Source organism: Desmodus rotundus, chromosome 1 (assembly GCF_022682495.2).
Source record: "Desmodus rotundus isolate HL8 chromosome 1, HLdesRot8A.1, whole genome shotgun sequence".
Taxonomy (NCBI): Eukaryota; Metazoa; Chordata; class Mammalia; order Chiroptera; family Phyllostomidae; genus Desmodus; species Desmodus rotundus.
This window is the reverse complement of record NC_071387.1, coordinates 29400070-29414509: the sequence shown is the minus strand read 5'-3', so window position 1 is coordinate 29414509 and position 14440 is coordinate 29400070. Positions and strand designations below refer to the sequence as shown.

The 14440-nt window shown below is 50.0% G+C and overlaps 1 protein-coding gene across 1 annotated transcript in view; it reads left to right on the top strand.

Annotated features, from left to right (window-relative positions):
- The window catches only part of LOC112304380 (stimulated by retinoic acid gene 6 protein-like), a 32155-nt gene that overhangs the window by 1215 nt on the left and 16500 nt on the right, over positions 1-14440 (top strand). Inside the window, exons 2-6 of the mRNA XM_045195287.3 lie at positions 6419-6494; positions 8224-8324; positions 11010-11140; positions 11883-12003; positions 13583-13628. Of these exons, the coding sequence (XP_045051222.2) occupies positions 6419-6494; positions 8224-8324; positions 11010-11140; positions 11883-12003; positions 13583-13628 (475 nt within the window). The remainder of the gene's footprint in view (positions 1-6418; positions 6495-8223; positions 8325-11009; positions 11141-11882; positions 12004-13582; positions 13629-14440) is intronic.

The following is a 14440-nucleotide window of genomic DNA, read 5'->3' as shown; positions in this document are numbered from 1 at the left end:
AAAGCCTGGACTAAGGGGGTGGCTGTCGGGGCCGAGATACATGTGAATTTGGTTGTGCCTGGAGAGGTCGGACCGACGGGGCTTGGTGTGGGTATGGCTCAGAGAGGAGGGAGTTGAGGGTGACTCTGGATCTCTGGCTCAGACTAAAGGGTGGATGTTGGGACCATTCCTCAGGGGAGGACCCCAGAGGGGGAGCAGATTGGAGGGGTGTTCAGTTGGGGCATGTTGGGCTGGAGGGCCCGGGGGACATCCAAAAGGCGATAACCAGGAGGGAAGCGATTGGCTTCATGGGCTGGACTCGAAGAAATGCCTGGGCTGGACCCAAGGACACAGCTCCCTGTGATGCCCGTGTGGCCCCCGCGCCCCTGACATTCACTTGAAGTCAGCACCGCACCCCCACCCCCTGCCCCAGGCCTCCATCGCTCCCTCCCAGGACACCCTCTCCATCCTGGTCGTCTCCCTGGACATGGGCTGGCAGCTGGTCAGGGCCCTTCTCACAGGGCAGGGCTCGGGCCTGAGCCTCTCGTTCAGGTTTGACCGACCAGAGAGGGGTAGGGGTCGCCGTCTTCTCCAGGGACCGCAGACGGAGAACCTTTTTCAATGTCTGAATGTAATTTTTGTGCGTGAGTATGTTTCCCGTTTGGGAAATATAACAAGGTTCAAATTCTAGTTCTGCCACTCTAGCTGAGTGACTTTGGAAGTGTCCTCTCCTAGCCTCGGTTTTCTCATCCATGAAGTGGGAATGATAGTCCCTGCTGCCTGAGCTGTGAAGAGTTAAGTACGTGATAACCATGAAGACCTTAGTTTAACACGTGGCAAAACTTCAATAAATGGTGGTTGTTGTTATTATTTTATTAAGTGAAAAGAAATGAAACCAAATGTTGCTGTATTGGACAGTTGAGCGTGGGAGTGAGTAGAAAGTGGGCTTTTGCCTTCTTCAATCACTATTTTATCTTCATCCAGCTCTCTCCGAACTTTTCAGACGTGCGTGAAACACCCCACGCACGCCCTCTAGCGGAGGGCACCCACCTGGAACTGACTGTGCCTCTGTACAGTAAGCTCAGAGTGAGTGGGCGAGGTCAAGGCAAAGGATGGTCAACAGACTTGTGGGCCCAGAGGAGGAAACGGAAGAAAGACAGGCCAGACCCGAAAGGCCAATCAGTGCCTCATCTGTGATCCTCAAAGCATAAATTAGTGCCTGTGTTTGCGTTGCACTGTGGGCTGGTGGCAGCCTCTCTGTGAACCTTTGCTGAGGACCCAGCGAGCCCCGGGGGATGAGAACGCTGTGGAAACTGTAAAGCGCTGTTCTTTCCCCGCAGGGCCGGAGCTCTGCACAGGGGAAGGTCCCACGGCCCAGCCCCGACCTGGCCAAGCTGATTCTGTCTCTCTCAGATGGTTCACCAGCCGCTCACTGGTGAAGCCAGGGCAGCCAGCCAGGGTGTCCAGCTCCTTGGTACACAGAGGCTCCCAGGGTCTTCCGGGGGCCAGGCTGCTGCTTGGAGCCCTCACTCCCACCTGGTGCAGCAGTGTGTGTGGGAGGTAGATATAGGGAGGTGGAAGCGGGCCGAGAATCAGCACACGCGGTACTTTTCAGTTCACAAAGCACCATTCCTATCTATTCTGGAATGATCTAGGGAAGTGAAGGCATCACACCCATTCTATAGGCGAAGCAACCAGGGCTTCAGGAGGGGAAGTGACTCCCCCAAGACCTCAAGGCCTCTGACTCCAAATGCCAGGCTTTTGCCTCTGGGCAGATCCGAGTCTAACAAGTGCAGCCAAGAAGAGGGCCCCAAATAGGGATTTGTAATGGGGTCCAGAACTCAAGGTGTCCAGGAAATATTAGAAAAATATATATAGGATGTCCTCATCCCCTCAAGCCTGAGCTGGGGGAAGGGACACATGGAGCAGGGCCATTCAGAGCTGTTTTGTACAGCAACAGCTGTGCAGCTAACCTCTGGCACGGTCATTTAACATATCTATAACCTTCAACTGGTTTCATGGATATGTTAAGTAGCTGTGGCCATGCTTTGAGCCAGGGAGATGGGAGTGACTTCCACCCAAGATGTAACTGGGAAGCAACTTCCCCGGTTACAGCCCCTGCGTGAGAGCTTGGAGATGATTGGCTCCATGCCATGGGGCCACACCTGCCCGGACTTACTATGGCAGCCCAGTAAAGCTGGAAGAATACAGGAATGCTGGCAGGTGTAACTGATTGTGGGAGGAGTTGGAAATGGGGCTGCAGAGGAAGACTGGCACTGGATTTAAGCCCAGGAGTGGCAGCCATGCCAGGAGAGAACACGTGGCTTTGGTGGAGAAGGGAGAGAGGACCACGCGGCTTTGGCAGCATGGGGATCCCGTGGTGGCGACACAGCTGATGGTGCCCGGAGCCTGAATCACAGACTTCTACTTCTACCCCAGACAGGGCAGAGGGAGAAGGAAGGACTGTGTGCGTCTGTGGGTATTCTAAAGGACTTTAGTATTTTAATGAAGACATTAAATCATTACTCTAAGTCTGTATAACTTTTAAATAAATAATTCCTTTCCTTTTCACCTGTATCTGGCATTGAGAGATGTTTTTCCTCTGGCGGCGGGCAAGGCGAACCTAGTAGGTGAGGGGGTGCCCAGAGAGAAAGGGGGGGTCCTTTTGGTAATAGTATATCGTTCACCCCACCCCCCGCCCCCACATCTGGCCCACATAAGCATGAAAACATCCTACACACGCCCTCTGAAGGAGGGTCTGACCACAGCTGACCTTTCCTGGCTGTACAGCAAGGTCAAAATGGGCAGGAGGGGTTGCGGCAAAGGAGAAAACAGAGATTTGGACCTGGAGAAAAGACAGTCTCTTGGAAGAAAAGGGAATAAAACCAGGGTGTCTGTGTGTGTCTTTCATTGTAGACCTTTCGCCTGATTCTCAGAGTCACAGAGAGTGACAGGCAGAGACAAAGCAGCAGGCAATTAGAGGGAGAGGCAGGCAGAAGGGCACAGATGACGTCTGGGAAGGCTGTCAGAGGCGGGCCGAGGGCGATAGAGGAGCTGGGAAGAAACAGAAGAAGAAGCAAGGTGGCAGGCAGCCTGTGTGGGCTTTATAATAATCGTGGACTTAATTTCATTGTATTTTTAAAGTGTCAACTTTCTATTATGGAAGTGTACAAGCTTATATAAAAGAGAGACTAGTCGAAGGAACCCACATTCCCGTCACCTGGCTCCAGCAACTGTCCACACACGGCAGCCTTGTCCTGGTGATACTCCCCCCTCCGCTCCCCTCCTCCAGGCTGCCTGTCATTTCCTCATGCATTTCACTTGTAAAAAGAAATTCACTTTCCCTGGTGGAATTCCCATGCTGTGCACAAATGACCCAGCACACAGATTCACTCCTAAACCTTCCCAAGTCCCTGCGCCCCTCGAGTCTTGTTCCAGGAGAGCTCAGACTGCCCTGGCCACTGGAAGAGGAAATCACGGTGACGAGCCAGAGAATGTGGCAACCGGGAATTACTTATGTGATCTTCCACTTGGCCAGAGTCTAAGTCTCGGCTCCCCACTCACTAGCTGGGTAAGCTTGGACAAGTTTCCGGATCGTCTGGTGCCTCGGTTTCCTCACTGGTGAAACGGGATGATAATAGTGCTTCTCCCAGCGCTGCTGCGAGGCTGAACTTAGCTAACGAGAGGGCAGCCCTTAGCGGATAGCTGGCTGCACAGCAGGCCCTTGGGAAATGCCAGTTTCCCACCCAGACACTTAGGGAATATTAGTGAGCACCTGCTGTGGCCACATGTCTGGCCAGGAGGTGGGCACGGGGAGATGAAGGCCCCCAAGGAGCTGCCCATCCGGTGGGGACACAGACCCATAAAAAGACATTGCTAAACCGTGGGCTGGCTGCTGGGACGGTGTGCTAAGTCCCAAGCAGTCCGACCTTCTCAATTCACAAGCGGCTGAGCTGAGACCCATGGGTCCCCTGAGCCTAAGCAGCGAATCTATGAAGGCAGGGTCACCCGTCCAAAAAGTCCAATGCTGATGTGAGACATTGCCTTTCCTTTTTAAAGTGAATTTCCTTTTCTTTATCGATTAAACGAAGAAATTGAGTTTAGTCTGATCCCATGTTTGCTTAAAACTCTATAAGTTATAAGCACACTTGCTTAAAACTATATAGATTATAATTATGGGAGGAGAAAGAGCTTTTATATACTGCTTTCTACATTTGTAAATATTTTGAATGTTTTACAATGAGCATATATTATATTTAAAATGTTATACACTCACGTGAGGAAGAGATTGCATGGGAGGGAATCTTGGCATTCGAGTATCAATACTTATCTTCACATTCCACCGTGATTTCCTCAACTTACATTTTCTAGAAGTAGAATTCCTGCAAGTGAAATGGCTAGATTTTACAAGTTCTTGGTGTATGTGTTACAAAAGCAGTTCTCAGAATAACGATACCAATTCATACTCTGGTGATCGGTAAATGAATGCCAACTTGTCTTAACCTTCGGGAATGCTGGGTAGTATTTTCAATAATTCCTAATTTAATAGATAAGACAGCATTTCATTTTAATTCCTACTTTTATTACTACTTTAAAATTTAAGAATTTATTGGATGTCTATATTTATATATTCAGTAAGAATTTATTGGATATTCTTTCTTCGTGGCTTATTCTTTGGACATTTTTGTTCCTGTGGGGCTTCTCTTTCAATCTTTATGCCATTTATTCCTCTTCCTGTACTTTGTTGAAGCGATTGATCCTTCTTTCACATACACTTTATAGTTTTAAATACACTTGTTTACATCCTGTTTCTATTCTTACAGTAGTTAACTGTGGATTTTTAATATGGTTACTTAGAATTATATTTTTCTTACAAAGTCCAAAAAGAGAAACCAGCTCTCTGCATCCGCTCCTAAATGCAAGGAGAACTTGGCCCTTTCTTGTGTCCTTCTGCCCCCACGCCTGTCCTCCCCGCCCCGCCCTCCTCCCACGTGGGGTGTCATCGGGGGTTTTGCCTCTAAATTGGCACTTCAGACATTTTGTTTCACCATAATTCCTTCTCTAGATATTTCACAATGTGTGTTAGTAATTTCTCTGTTCATTGTTGCTTTTAAATTCTTCTCTGTCTAGGCTTATTTTTCTTATTCCTTGAAAATTTTCTCCAACATTTGTTTCAGAGAAGGTCTTTTGAGTACTTGTGTTTCTGAAAATGGTTTACATGTATGTATAAAAACATAAATTTATTCAAAGAATATGAATATGTTTTATATTATTTTATGAATAAACTTATGTTTTATATTATAAATAATATAAATAAATATAAATATATTATATGAATATGTATATATAACTATTTCTATATTATATCATTTATATAGATATAAATTTATATGATACATTTATTTATTACATATAAATATATAATTAAAATTTTGTGCTCAGTATTAACAGTAAGTTTTGTTAACTTCTTTGCCTGCTGTTGCTTTTTGTACCCCACTATTTCCTCCTAGATTTACCCTTCTTATAGAGAATTTCCTCTGTGTCATATTAACCTTATTTCCTCAGGAGTACGTTCCCCTAGCTGTTGAATTTCGGGCTCCCTTCTGTGGTGTGCCTTCTCCCCAGCTGCTTGACGGTTCCTGGCTGCGTGCTCATCTTTGTGATGGAACTTTCCCCAGGGGCTTTGGGACAGGTACTGGCTGCTGCCAGTACTCAGGCCTCTTTCTGGGCAGTGGCGTGGGGGTGGGATGTGCCCCTAGGTGGGGCACCTCAGGAGCTGGCCTCTGGACACCGGAACTCCTGGTCCCTCCCAGGTGCCACCGGTGATCTGGGCACTGCCTCTCTCTGAGTGACCCATCAAACTGCTCCTGGAGATACCCATACCACTGCCCCGGCTGGTCAGCTGGGCTGGGAGGACACCTGGGTACCTGAGAAACCCCAGTCGGTCATTCTGTGGGCTGCCGGCAGCCCACCTGCTTCAGCCCTTGCAGTCTGGGTGCAGAGCGCTTCCTGAGTGGCCCCGCAGTCTGTAGCCATGTTGGCTGATGCTTTTTCTCTTTGATCTAGTCCCAGTGTCTCTCCATTGCTCAGGGTCTTCTAGTAGTTTCTGTGTCCCTGATAGATTTCCATCTTACTTTCAAATATGGCCATATTTTCTTTCTTTTTAAAAAAACAACATCTGGTGCTCTTGTATGGGATGGGGAGACTGATGTATGTACTCCCCTGACCTTCCTAAAAGCCGAAGTCTGACTTTTACAGTTTCGTCACATTTCTGACAGCTTAAGCTCTCCCCACCCCTCCATTTCTGGGATGTTTCCGACTCATGGTTAGACGTAACTCGTGGGCTCCAGGCCAAGCCCCTGACAACGATGGTCAAGACTGAAGGCTCGACGACTGCCCCAGTGGATGATCATGTGTCTGTTTTCTGGCCATTTTCCAGGGCAAGACGGCTAAATGACACCTGTGCTGGCTCTGTGGACATGGAGCTCTTCCTCCACTACTCCCTCATCCCATCAGTAAGTGAGGGCAGGGGCGGGGAGGGGCACCGGGCTGCTCCTAGGCACAGGCTCCTGAAGGGGCCTGAATAGGGTAGCAGAGAGAAATCTGCTAAATGTCCTGTATTTGCTCTCCTACATTATGCACTAAAAACACAGGCAGAAGAAGTCTTTTAAGGGCCGTAGAGTCAGGGACACTGGCTTTTAGGGGAAGCAACGACGAGCTGAGTTTGTGGGAAGATGCAGTAAAGAGCATTTCAGGCAGAGGGCAGAGCGCATGCAAGGCTGTGTGTAAGTGTATGGTGGTCCGGGGATTGGAGAGTGTAACTGAGAGGGCCCGTTTGGCGGGAGTGAGTTGGGGTGGAGCTATCCAGGCAGGTGGGCAGAGCCAGGCCAGGAGGAGCACTGTGAGGCTCTGTGCAAAGGAGGTTTTATTCTAAGCACAATGGGAAGTAATGGAGTGTTTCTAACATGAGCGTAGTGTGATCAGATTTGTGTTTTGAAGTGATCACTCTGGTTGCACTGTTGGGATTAGGTTGGAGGGGAGCAAGAGACGAGGTAGGAAGACCAGTGGGGAGATGGTTGTAGAGGTCCAGGTGAGTGAGAGGCAGTTTTAGCTCATCCTAGGTGATGGTCAACTCGAAACGTTTGGGAGTAAAAACAATAGGACTTGGTGGGGAGTTGGATAGAGAGGTTAAGGAGAGGGGGATGTTGAGGATGACCCTGGTTTCTGACTTGCACAGCTGGGAGGACGGTGGTATCTGCCGTTCCCTAGTTCAGGAAAGTTAGAAGAGATCCAGGTTTGGGGTGGGTGAAGGAATAAGGCAGGGAGGAAAATCATGAGTTTCATTTAAGACATACTGAATTCCAGAAGCTTTCAATACATCAAAAAGAAATGCCAACTATGTATTTGGATGAACAGTGTCAGAGCTCAAGGACAAGGTCTGAGTTTAAGATCAAGTTTGTGAGTTTTCTGTGTATTGGTGGCCATTGAAAGCATGGACATGGAGCAGACTGCAGAGGAGAGGATCGGGTAGTAAGACAAGTGGTCCTTTGGAGGAGGAACTCCAAATCTCATGGTTGGATAAAGAATGGTTTAACGAAAGAGAGACTGGGAAGTAATGGAAAAAAGTGTGGAAGCCTAGGGAAGCGTGTTTCTAAGAGAAGGAGGAGGCCAGCACTGAGAAGTGCTGCTGAAGGGTCAAGCCAGGTTTGAACTTCAAGTTTACATTGGATGGAGCAACAAGAAGGCAATTAGTGACTTTGGCCAGAGTTGTGCCCGTGGAGTGATGGGGTGGAAGCCAGGTTAGAGACTTGAAGAGCAAGTGAGAAGTAAAGAAATGGAGTCAGCAAGTATAGACAGGTCTCAAGATGTCTCTAGTAAAGGTAGAGAGAAAAGGACCTCAAGTATGTGAGCAAATGACTGAATCCACAGGAAAAAAGCAAAAGGGATGTGCAACCTGACAGTTATTATCCCCTTTTTACAGATGAGGAAACTGAGAGTCAAAGAACTCCCCTCCCAGCCAGTCTGTGGGAGACTAGTAACTGTCGTGAGCAACCCAAAGGAAAGCTCATTACAAAACATTCTGGAAGCTCCGGGGTGCGTGCAGCCAGCTCCATGCCTCTGGTGTTGGAGGGGTACACTCATTCTGAGCGCTCTGCTCACCCACACGTTCTCTTTCAGAGCAGGGACCAAGTCTGTGCCGAGGACGAGTATTCCCAGTGACCCTCTCATCTTTTCTTCCCGCAGCTGTGCATCATTTTGGTCTTGTCCTTTCTCCAAAGACGGGAGCACTGCAGACAGAGAGATGACACTTCTTACCTCCTGGGCGACCACTTTGGAATCATCATGTGAGTTGAGCCAGGGTTGGTCACTACAGCTTGCGGCACCCAGTGACTGGGGCCAACCCCAACTGTCAGGCCGGGGCAACTCTGAGTTGCCTCCCCCACCCGCCTCTGCCTCACTGTGGACAGCCCTTCCCCTCCCTCCCCCAACCCAAACCAAGCTCTGAGAGTTCAGAATTGGTCTCCAAGCCATTGTGCCCCAAGCACCTAAGGCTGCTCATATGGGCTTAAAACATCTCAAGGAGGCCCTGATCCTATGGGAAAAGCCTTCCCACACCAGGGCTATGGCTGCCTCGGGAAGCAGGAGAGAGAACTCCCTGTCCCTGACAGCAGCGAGCCTTCTATTTGGGCTGGCACCGTGAGTCATGCTCCAGGAAAGCGTGCTGGGCCAGGGAGCTTTCGGGGCCTTTCCAGCTCTGCCATTGTGAGCTCTGCACCCCTTACCACATTTTCCCTTAAGATCTAATTGTTCATAGATCTTAAATCATTCATTAGACCTTACTCTTCATCATTATTGTTAATGTTTATTAATATTTCTCATAATTGTAATAAAGCAGTTAACATTTATTGTACAGGAATTATGACCCAGGCACTGAACCATTTGCTTTGCCTACTTTATTTCAATGAACCCTCTTGCCAGCCCAGCATGGTGGAGGTTATTATCCTCATGTAATGGATGAGCAAACTTAGGCTCAGAGAGGTTAAGTGACTTGCCCAAGGCCACACAGCTCAATAAGTGACAGGAGCTTTAACACAGGTTTGGTTGATACTTGCTTGATTCCCCCAGTGTTTTAACCTTAACCTAACGTGGATATTCTGAGACCTCAGCTTTGGCCTCTGGAGAAGGGTGAGGAGGACAGGAAGTCAGGACCAAGGCTAGAGGTGACCTGGGCTTCCGGACAAGGGCAATCCAACTGCAGTGTGGAAGGACTGTGATGCCAGCACCGAGTAGCACACTCGTTCTGATACTACCCACTGGAGCAGTCAGCCCCCCCCCACCCCCCTCAGGATGCCTGGTCTAAGCCACGTTGGCTGGGACACAGAGAGAAACTGAGGCTGGTGGATAAGGAAGATCTTCAGACTCTGCCCTGAGCATTTGGCACGTAGGGCCTGGTGCCTGACTTTTTAAGAAGTGGGAATTCTATATGGGCCACGTTAAACAGCTTTGAATGAAATGGTCAATGGTAATATTCACTTACTCCATGGCCATCAAAACCTCTGATTTTCTGAGTAGTCCTGGCTGACCGTCTTCACTTATTAGTCAACTCTCACGTGTGTGGCATTCCACAGCCTAGAAAGCCTTTCTTCACTTGCAGTCCAGAATGGCTCTGTGATTCGGCAGAGCAGAGATTTCCCTTCTGCTTTAAATACAGGGAAGCTGAGTCTTAGAGAGCGCTTAAGTACTACCGGTGAGTTGGATTAGAATCCAGCTCAACTTAACGAAGTGCGTGTCTATGAATGTGCAGTGAGCGACTAATCTTTTCAAGCTCCTGTGCCAGGTCCCTGCCCCAGAGGAGTTTATGGTTTAGGGAACAAGTGCTAACACTAAGGAAGGTGTGGGAAACATGGACATGAACTTTGTACTGAGGGGACACGGACGAGGCCATCGCAAGGCATGCCTGACTGGGAGTGGGTGGTCAGGGAGGCTTGAGAGAAGAGATGCTCCTTGAGCTGATCCTTGAAGGTGACGAGAAGAGAGACAAATGGCTCAGGAAGGTGAGATCGCTCTTAACACCGCCCCGAGTTCTCACTGAGGCCTGCTTTGGATGGCAGTTTGCGGGGAAAGCCGTTCCTCTCTTTCCCGGGTGCAATTGCTTGCTCCCATGTAGACAAATCTCTTTTGATTAGAAGAAACAGATATCCAGTAAAGCTTGTTTACAGAAAAGGAAAAGATAGATTTTTTTAATAAAGTTACAGGGATCTTACAGAAACTTCAGGGCTGGACTTACGGGAATTGGAGCTTTTGAGATGGGCAAATCTGGGAGACTGACCTCTCTATTTCTGCCTGTCTGTGTCACGGGGGCGCCCTCCACGCTGTTTTACATTTTCTTCTCTGCCACCTGACTTAGGATCTCCACTTCCCAAAGCCTCAGCTTGCCTCTAGCACTGATTCTGATCCCAACTTAGCATGACCTTCTAGAACAGAATATTAACAGCTGATTGGCTCATGTCTTGAGGGCCACAAGTCCAAAATATAAGACCAGACATCTGATTGGCTCATCTAAAGTCAGGTGGTCACCCATAGTTCAGTCAGCTGTGGCTAGGAAGGTGTGATTGCATGAACCAGCACAGCCAATGATACCCAAGCCTTCCCAGGAATTTTGGAAAGAACTCTCACAGACTTTGGCTGGGTGCAGGGCAAGTTCTCCGACGCCTGTCTGGGACATACTCTTTGGTATCTCGAGTCATACTACCTGTGTCTCTCATAGATGAAACTCATCCTGTTTTGCTTGTTGGCATGGCTATGGTGTCCTTGTTTACATTCTCTTAGACTTGGAGCATCTCAATGGAAAGAATTTTGTCTTCCTCACTGCAGTATCCGGAACGCCTAGCTCCAGCAGAGGGCCTAAGGAAGTGTCAGTTGAAATGAACAGTTCACTCCCCAGTCATGCATCCTCAGGGTGGGATTGGTACTCTGGGGGTGTCTCAGAGCCGCCGTCTGGCCTCATGAGCTGTTTCTCTTGTTCACAGACCTCTGGACTTCGTGGGCACTTTTAGTAACCGATGGTCCTATGGACTCGCCTTTGGGGCCACAGCCAATAAGGTCATGTTCTTGTTCTCAGAAGGCTACCAGCCCCTGCAGGTCCCGCAGTGGGCCCAAGGTACCAGGGCTGACTCATTATGTTGGGAATTTAATGGTGGAAATTCTTGCTTTCAGAGATAGCGTGGCAGGGGTGATCTGGGATCGGGGGTAAGCTTGGTGAACTCAGTGTTCTTCCCAGCTTATTACTTGTCCAACATCAAAGCTTGTTTGTGGGGGCTTTCTCCCAGTTTGATTCAGAGGTCCTTTAGACACAGCAGGGCAAAGGCTCAAAGTAGGTTCACCACTACCCACCCTAAAAACCTCTCGAATCGTAGCCATGGCTGATACTCCCTCAAAGAACAGGCCTTCTTTGGCCGTTGGTTTGGGGCCTCTTCATTCTCCATGCCTCATGCTTTCCCTGAAGTAGCAACTTTAATCTACAGGTTCAACCATCGTTAAAATGACAACTTCCAAACCTCTCTGTCCAACCAGTTTTCTCTCAGTGATTCTTGTTTGTTCTTCTATGTTGTCTGTTTCCTCCCATTATACGGTGAGACAATCAAGGGTAGGGAGCAGGTCTTCTTCATCTCCATAGTCAGCCCAGTGCCTGGCATGGAAGAGGTACCAGGAAGGGTCTGTTGCATGAATGAATGAAAGACATTCCTGCATTTCTCCTTTACTAAGCTGGGGCATGTCCACTCATCTCCTTGGGTCCTGAGGTCCATGACTGCAAGTCAGCTTAAAGCCCCATAGCTTCCCTTGGACTCATCTGATCCCGTGAGAAGAGGCACTCACAGCATCTCTGGCCCTGTCTCTTCCAGCCTTTGTGCTTCTGATTGGAGGCATTGAAGTCGGCCTGTCCCACTTCCCTTTCTTTGCCTGCCTCTCATCGGAGTTCCGGCTGGTCAGCTCCATCCTGGGCTTCACCTACTCTCTGATCTGGTAAGACGGACTCTGCCTGCCTGCCTGCCCTCCTGCAATTCTTTTGGCCATTGCTGAACTCTGGACAAAGGGCTGGAGGTGACGTGAGAGCTGTCCTTGGGAGGGCACCTTTGCTCAGAACTTAGGCCCAGGGCAGGTGGAGTGACTGGTCCACGGTCCTCACCGACCCCTCCTTGGGAACTGCACCAAGCTCTGAGAAGGACTGCACCCAGACTGCACCAAGAAGGTCAGGCCAGCATTCTGTCTGCTTCACAAGAGGCCATTCATGATTCGAATAGTCCCAGTAGTCAGAGATGTAGAAAAATTCCTTTCTGTAAACTGCTGAGAGCATCCCACTGGCGGAAGCAGGAGCCCCATGTGGATGCTCCCTCTCTGTGCTGTCGTGGCTTCCCGGGAGCCCAGGAGAAAGCACACGTGCCTCAGCTGGGCCTTCAGGGCCACCCTCACCTCTCTCCTGTCCCTCCCCACCCCTTGACCTGTCTCTGGCACATGTACAAGTCATATAAAACTCCCACGTTCCTTCCTCCATCCACTTACTCACTCAGCAAACAACTGTGACACCCCCACACCAGCCAGGGAATGTACTGGAAAACAAGACAAGCCCTCGTGGTCACATGTTCTGGCCGCTTTGTCTGCATGTCGCTCTTCCCCACGGGATTATCTTCCCCTGCCTGGCCCAGTGACACGTATTTGCTCCTCCTTTGTGGATTGTCACCCTCACAGGCGGGAGCTCCCTGGCCTTTTGCTGAGTTCCGTGCCCTCAGCACTGGCACCAGACCCCAGCACAGGCCTGGCCCCGGGGAGTGTGTGCTGACGGGACAATCCCACGGCAGCTCCGCTCTCCAGTCCTGACAGGCCCTTTTCCTTGCCCACATCTCCGTTCTGGGCAGGGGTCCCAGGCCCAGGGCGTGAGCCATGCAGGGGGCTGACAGTAACTGGCACACGAACGGCTGCAATTCCAGAGTGTGTAAGTGGCTGGCTTTAAAAAAATTAAAAGAGAGGGCTTTCAGTGTTGGGTATGGAGTAATATCTTAGCCTGTGACAGACTTTCTGACCAGGAGAGGACAGGGTGGCAGGAATCATGCAGCAGCTTGGGCACCGTTGGGCACTGTATGACCCCAGCTTGAACGTGACCAGGACTGTGTGTTCAGCAGGAGTAGAGCCTCGAGGCTCATTCCTCAGGGCAGTGTGTACAGACAGGGCATGTCCGGGCAGAAAGACCTCAGCCCCAGAGTCCAGAGCCCTGGGTCTTGGTCCTGGCTCTGAGTGCGACTCTGGACAAGTCCCTTTCCATCTCTGGGCTTCAATCTCCCCACCTGAGTGATGGGGGAGGGAGGGTGAGATCTGTCAGGGACTTCCTGCTCTGCCATTGTGGATCTGGGATTCTGTCTGAATCGAGGGCAGTAAATGCATTTTGTCGCATGTACTCAGGCGCAAGCAGGGTACCTGGTCTACGTGGGAAATACACAGAGGCCCGGGGACCGGCCCCATCAAGGAAGTTACTCCAGGCTGGTGGGATCTGGGCTGTTGTCCCAGGGGCTGTGCTGGCAATACCCTAACCCCTGCTTCTCTCCTGCAGGTTTGCTGTCACCGTCCTTCACATCGCACAGTGTCCCCATGGACAGGTGAGTCCCCACTGAGCTATGTTTAGGGTATTCCATCCTATCACCATGGCCAACTTGCCATGTGACCTTGGACAAGCCTCTGCTACTCTGTGGGCCTCAGCTTCCACCTGTGAACAAAAGGGAGTTGGAGCCATTGATGATTCTTCCATTGTGTAGGGTCTTACGTTCGTCAGGGTACTGATTCACAGACAGACGTTCTCGCAGTTAACGCTCACAGCAGCCCCTTAAGTTGGGGAAGCTCTCGGCAAACCTATTTTATCGGTGAGGAAACTGAGGCCTAAAGAGGTGAAGTAACTCTGAAGAAGCAGCAGAGCTGGGCACTGAGACAGGTCTGGCTGATTCCAGAGCTCGCTTCCACTCCTTCATGTAGCCTCAGTTTCTCTGTCTGCTAATGGGAGGCTTGGGCTACATGAACCCCTTCCAGCTTTTCTCTGCATTGTCCTTCTCAGAGCTGACCCAACTGGTCATCTGTTTAGCCCTATACCCCAGGAAAGAAAGCAACATGTCTCTTTCTCCCTATCCCCCTTTCTCTCTTTCTCCTCTCCCCCTACCATCCCTCTCTCTCTCTCTGTGTATTTCCCAAAAGGAGCATTTAATACTGAGTCAGAAAAAAGCCATGAAAGCCCTTTGTATAAGAAAATGGGGGTGCTAGGACTCACATCCAGGGCTGCTGGACTCCGAGTCTACTGCTTTTTCCCATGATGTGAGGCTGGGGGATCAGGGACCCAGGCTCTGAGAGAGTGGGCCTTGGTGGGAGCAGCCCGGGGCAGGCAGATTCCTGTCCACAGCTTCACCAGGGGCCTGGCCCTGCC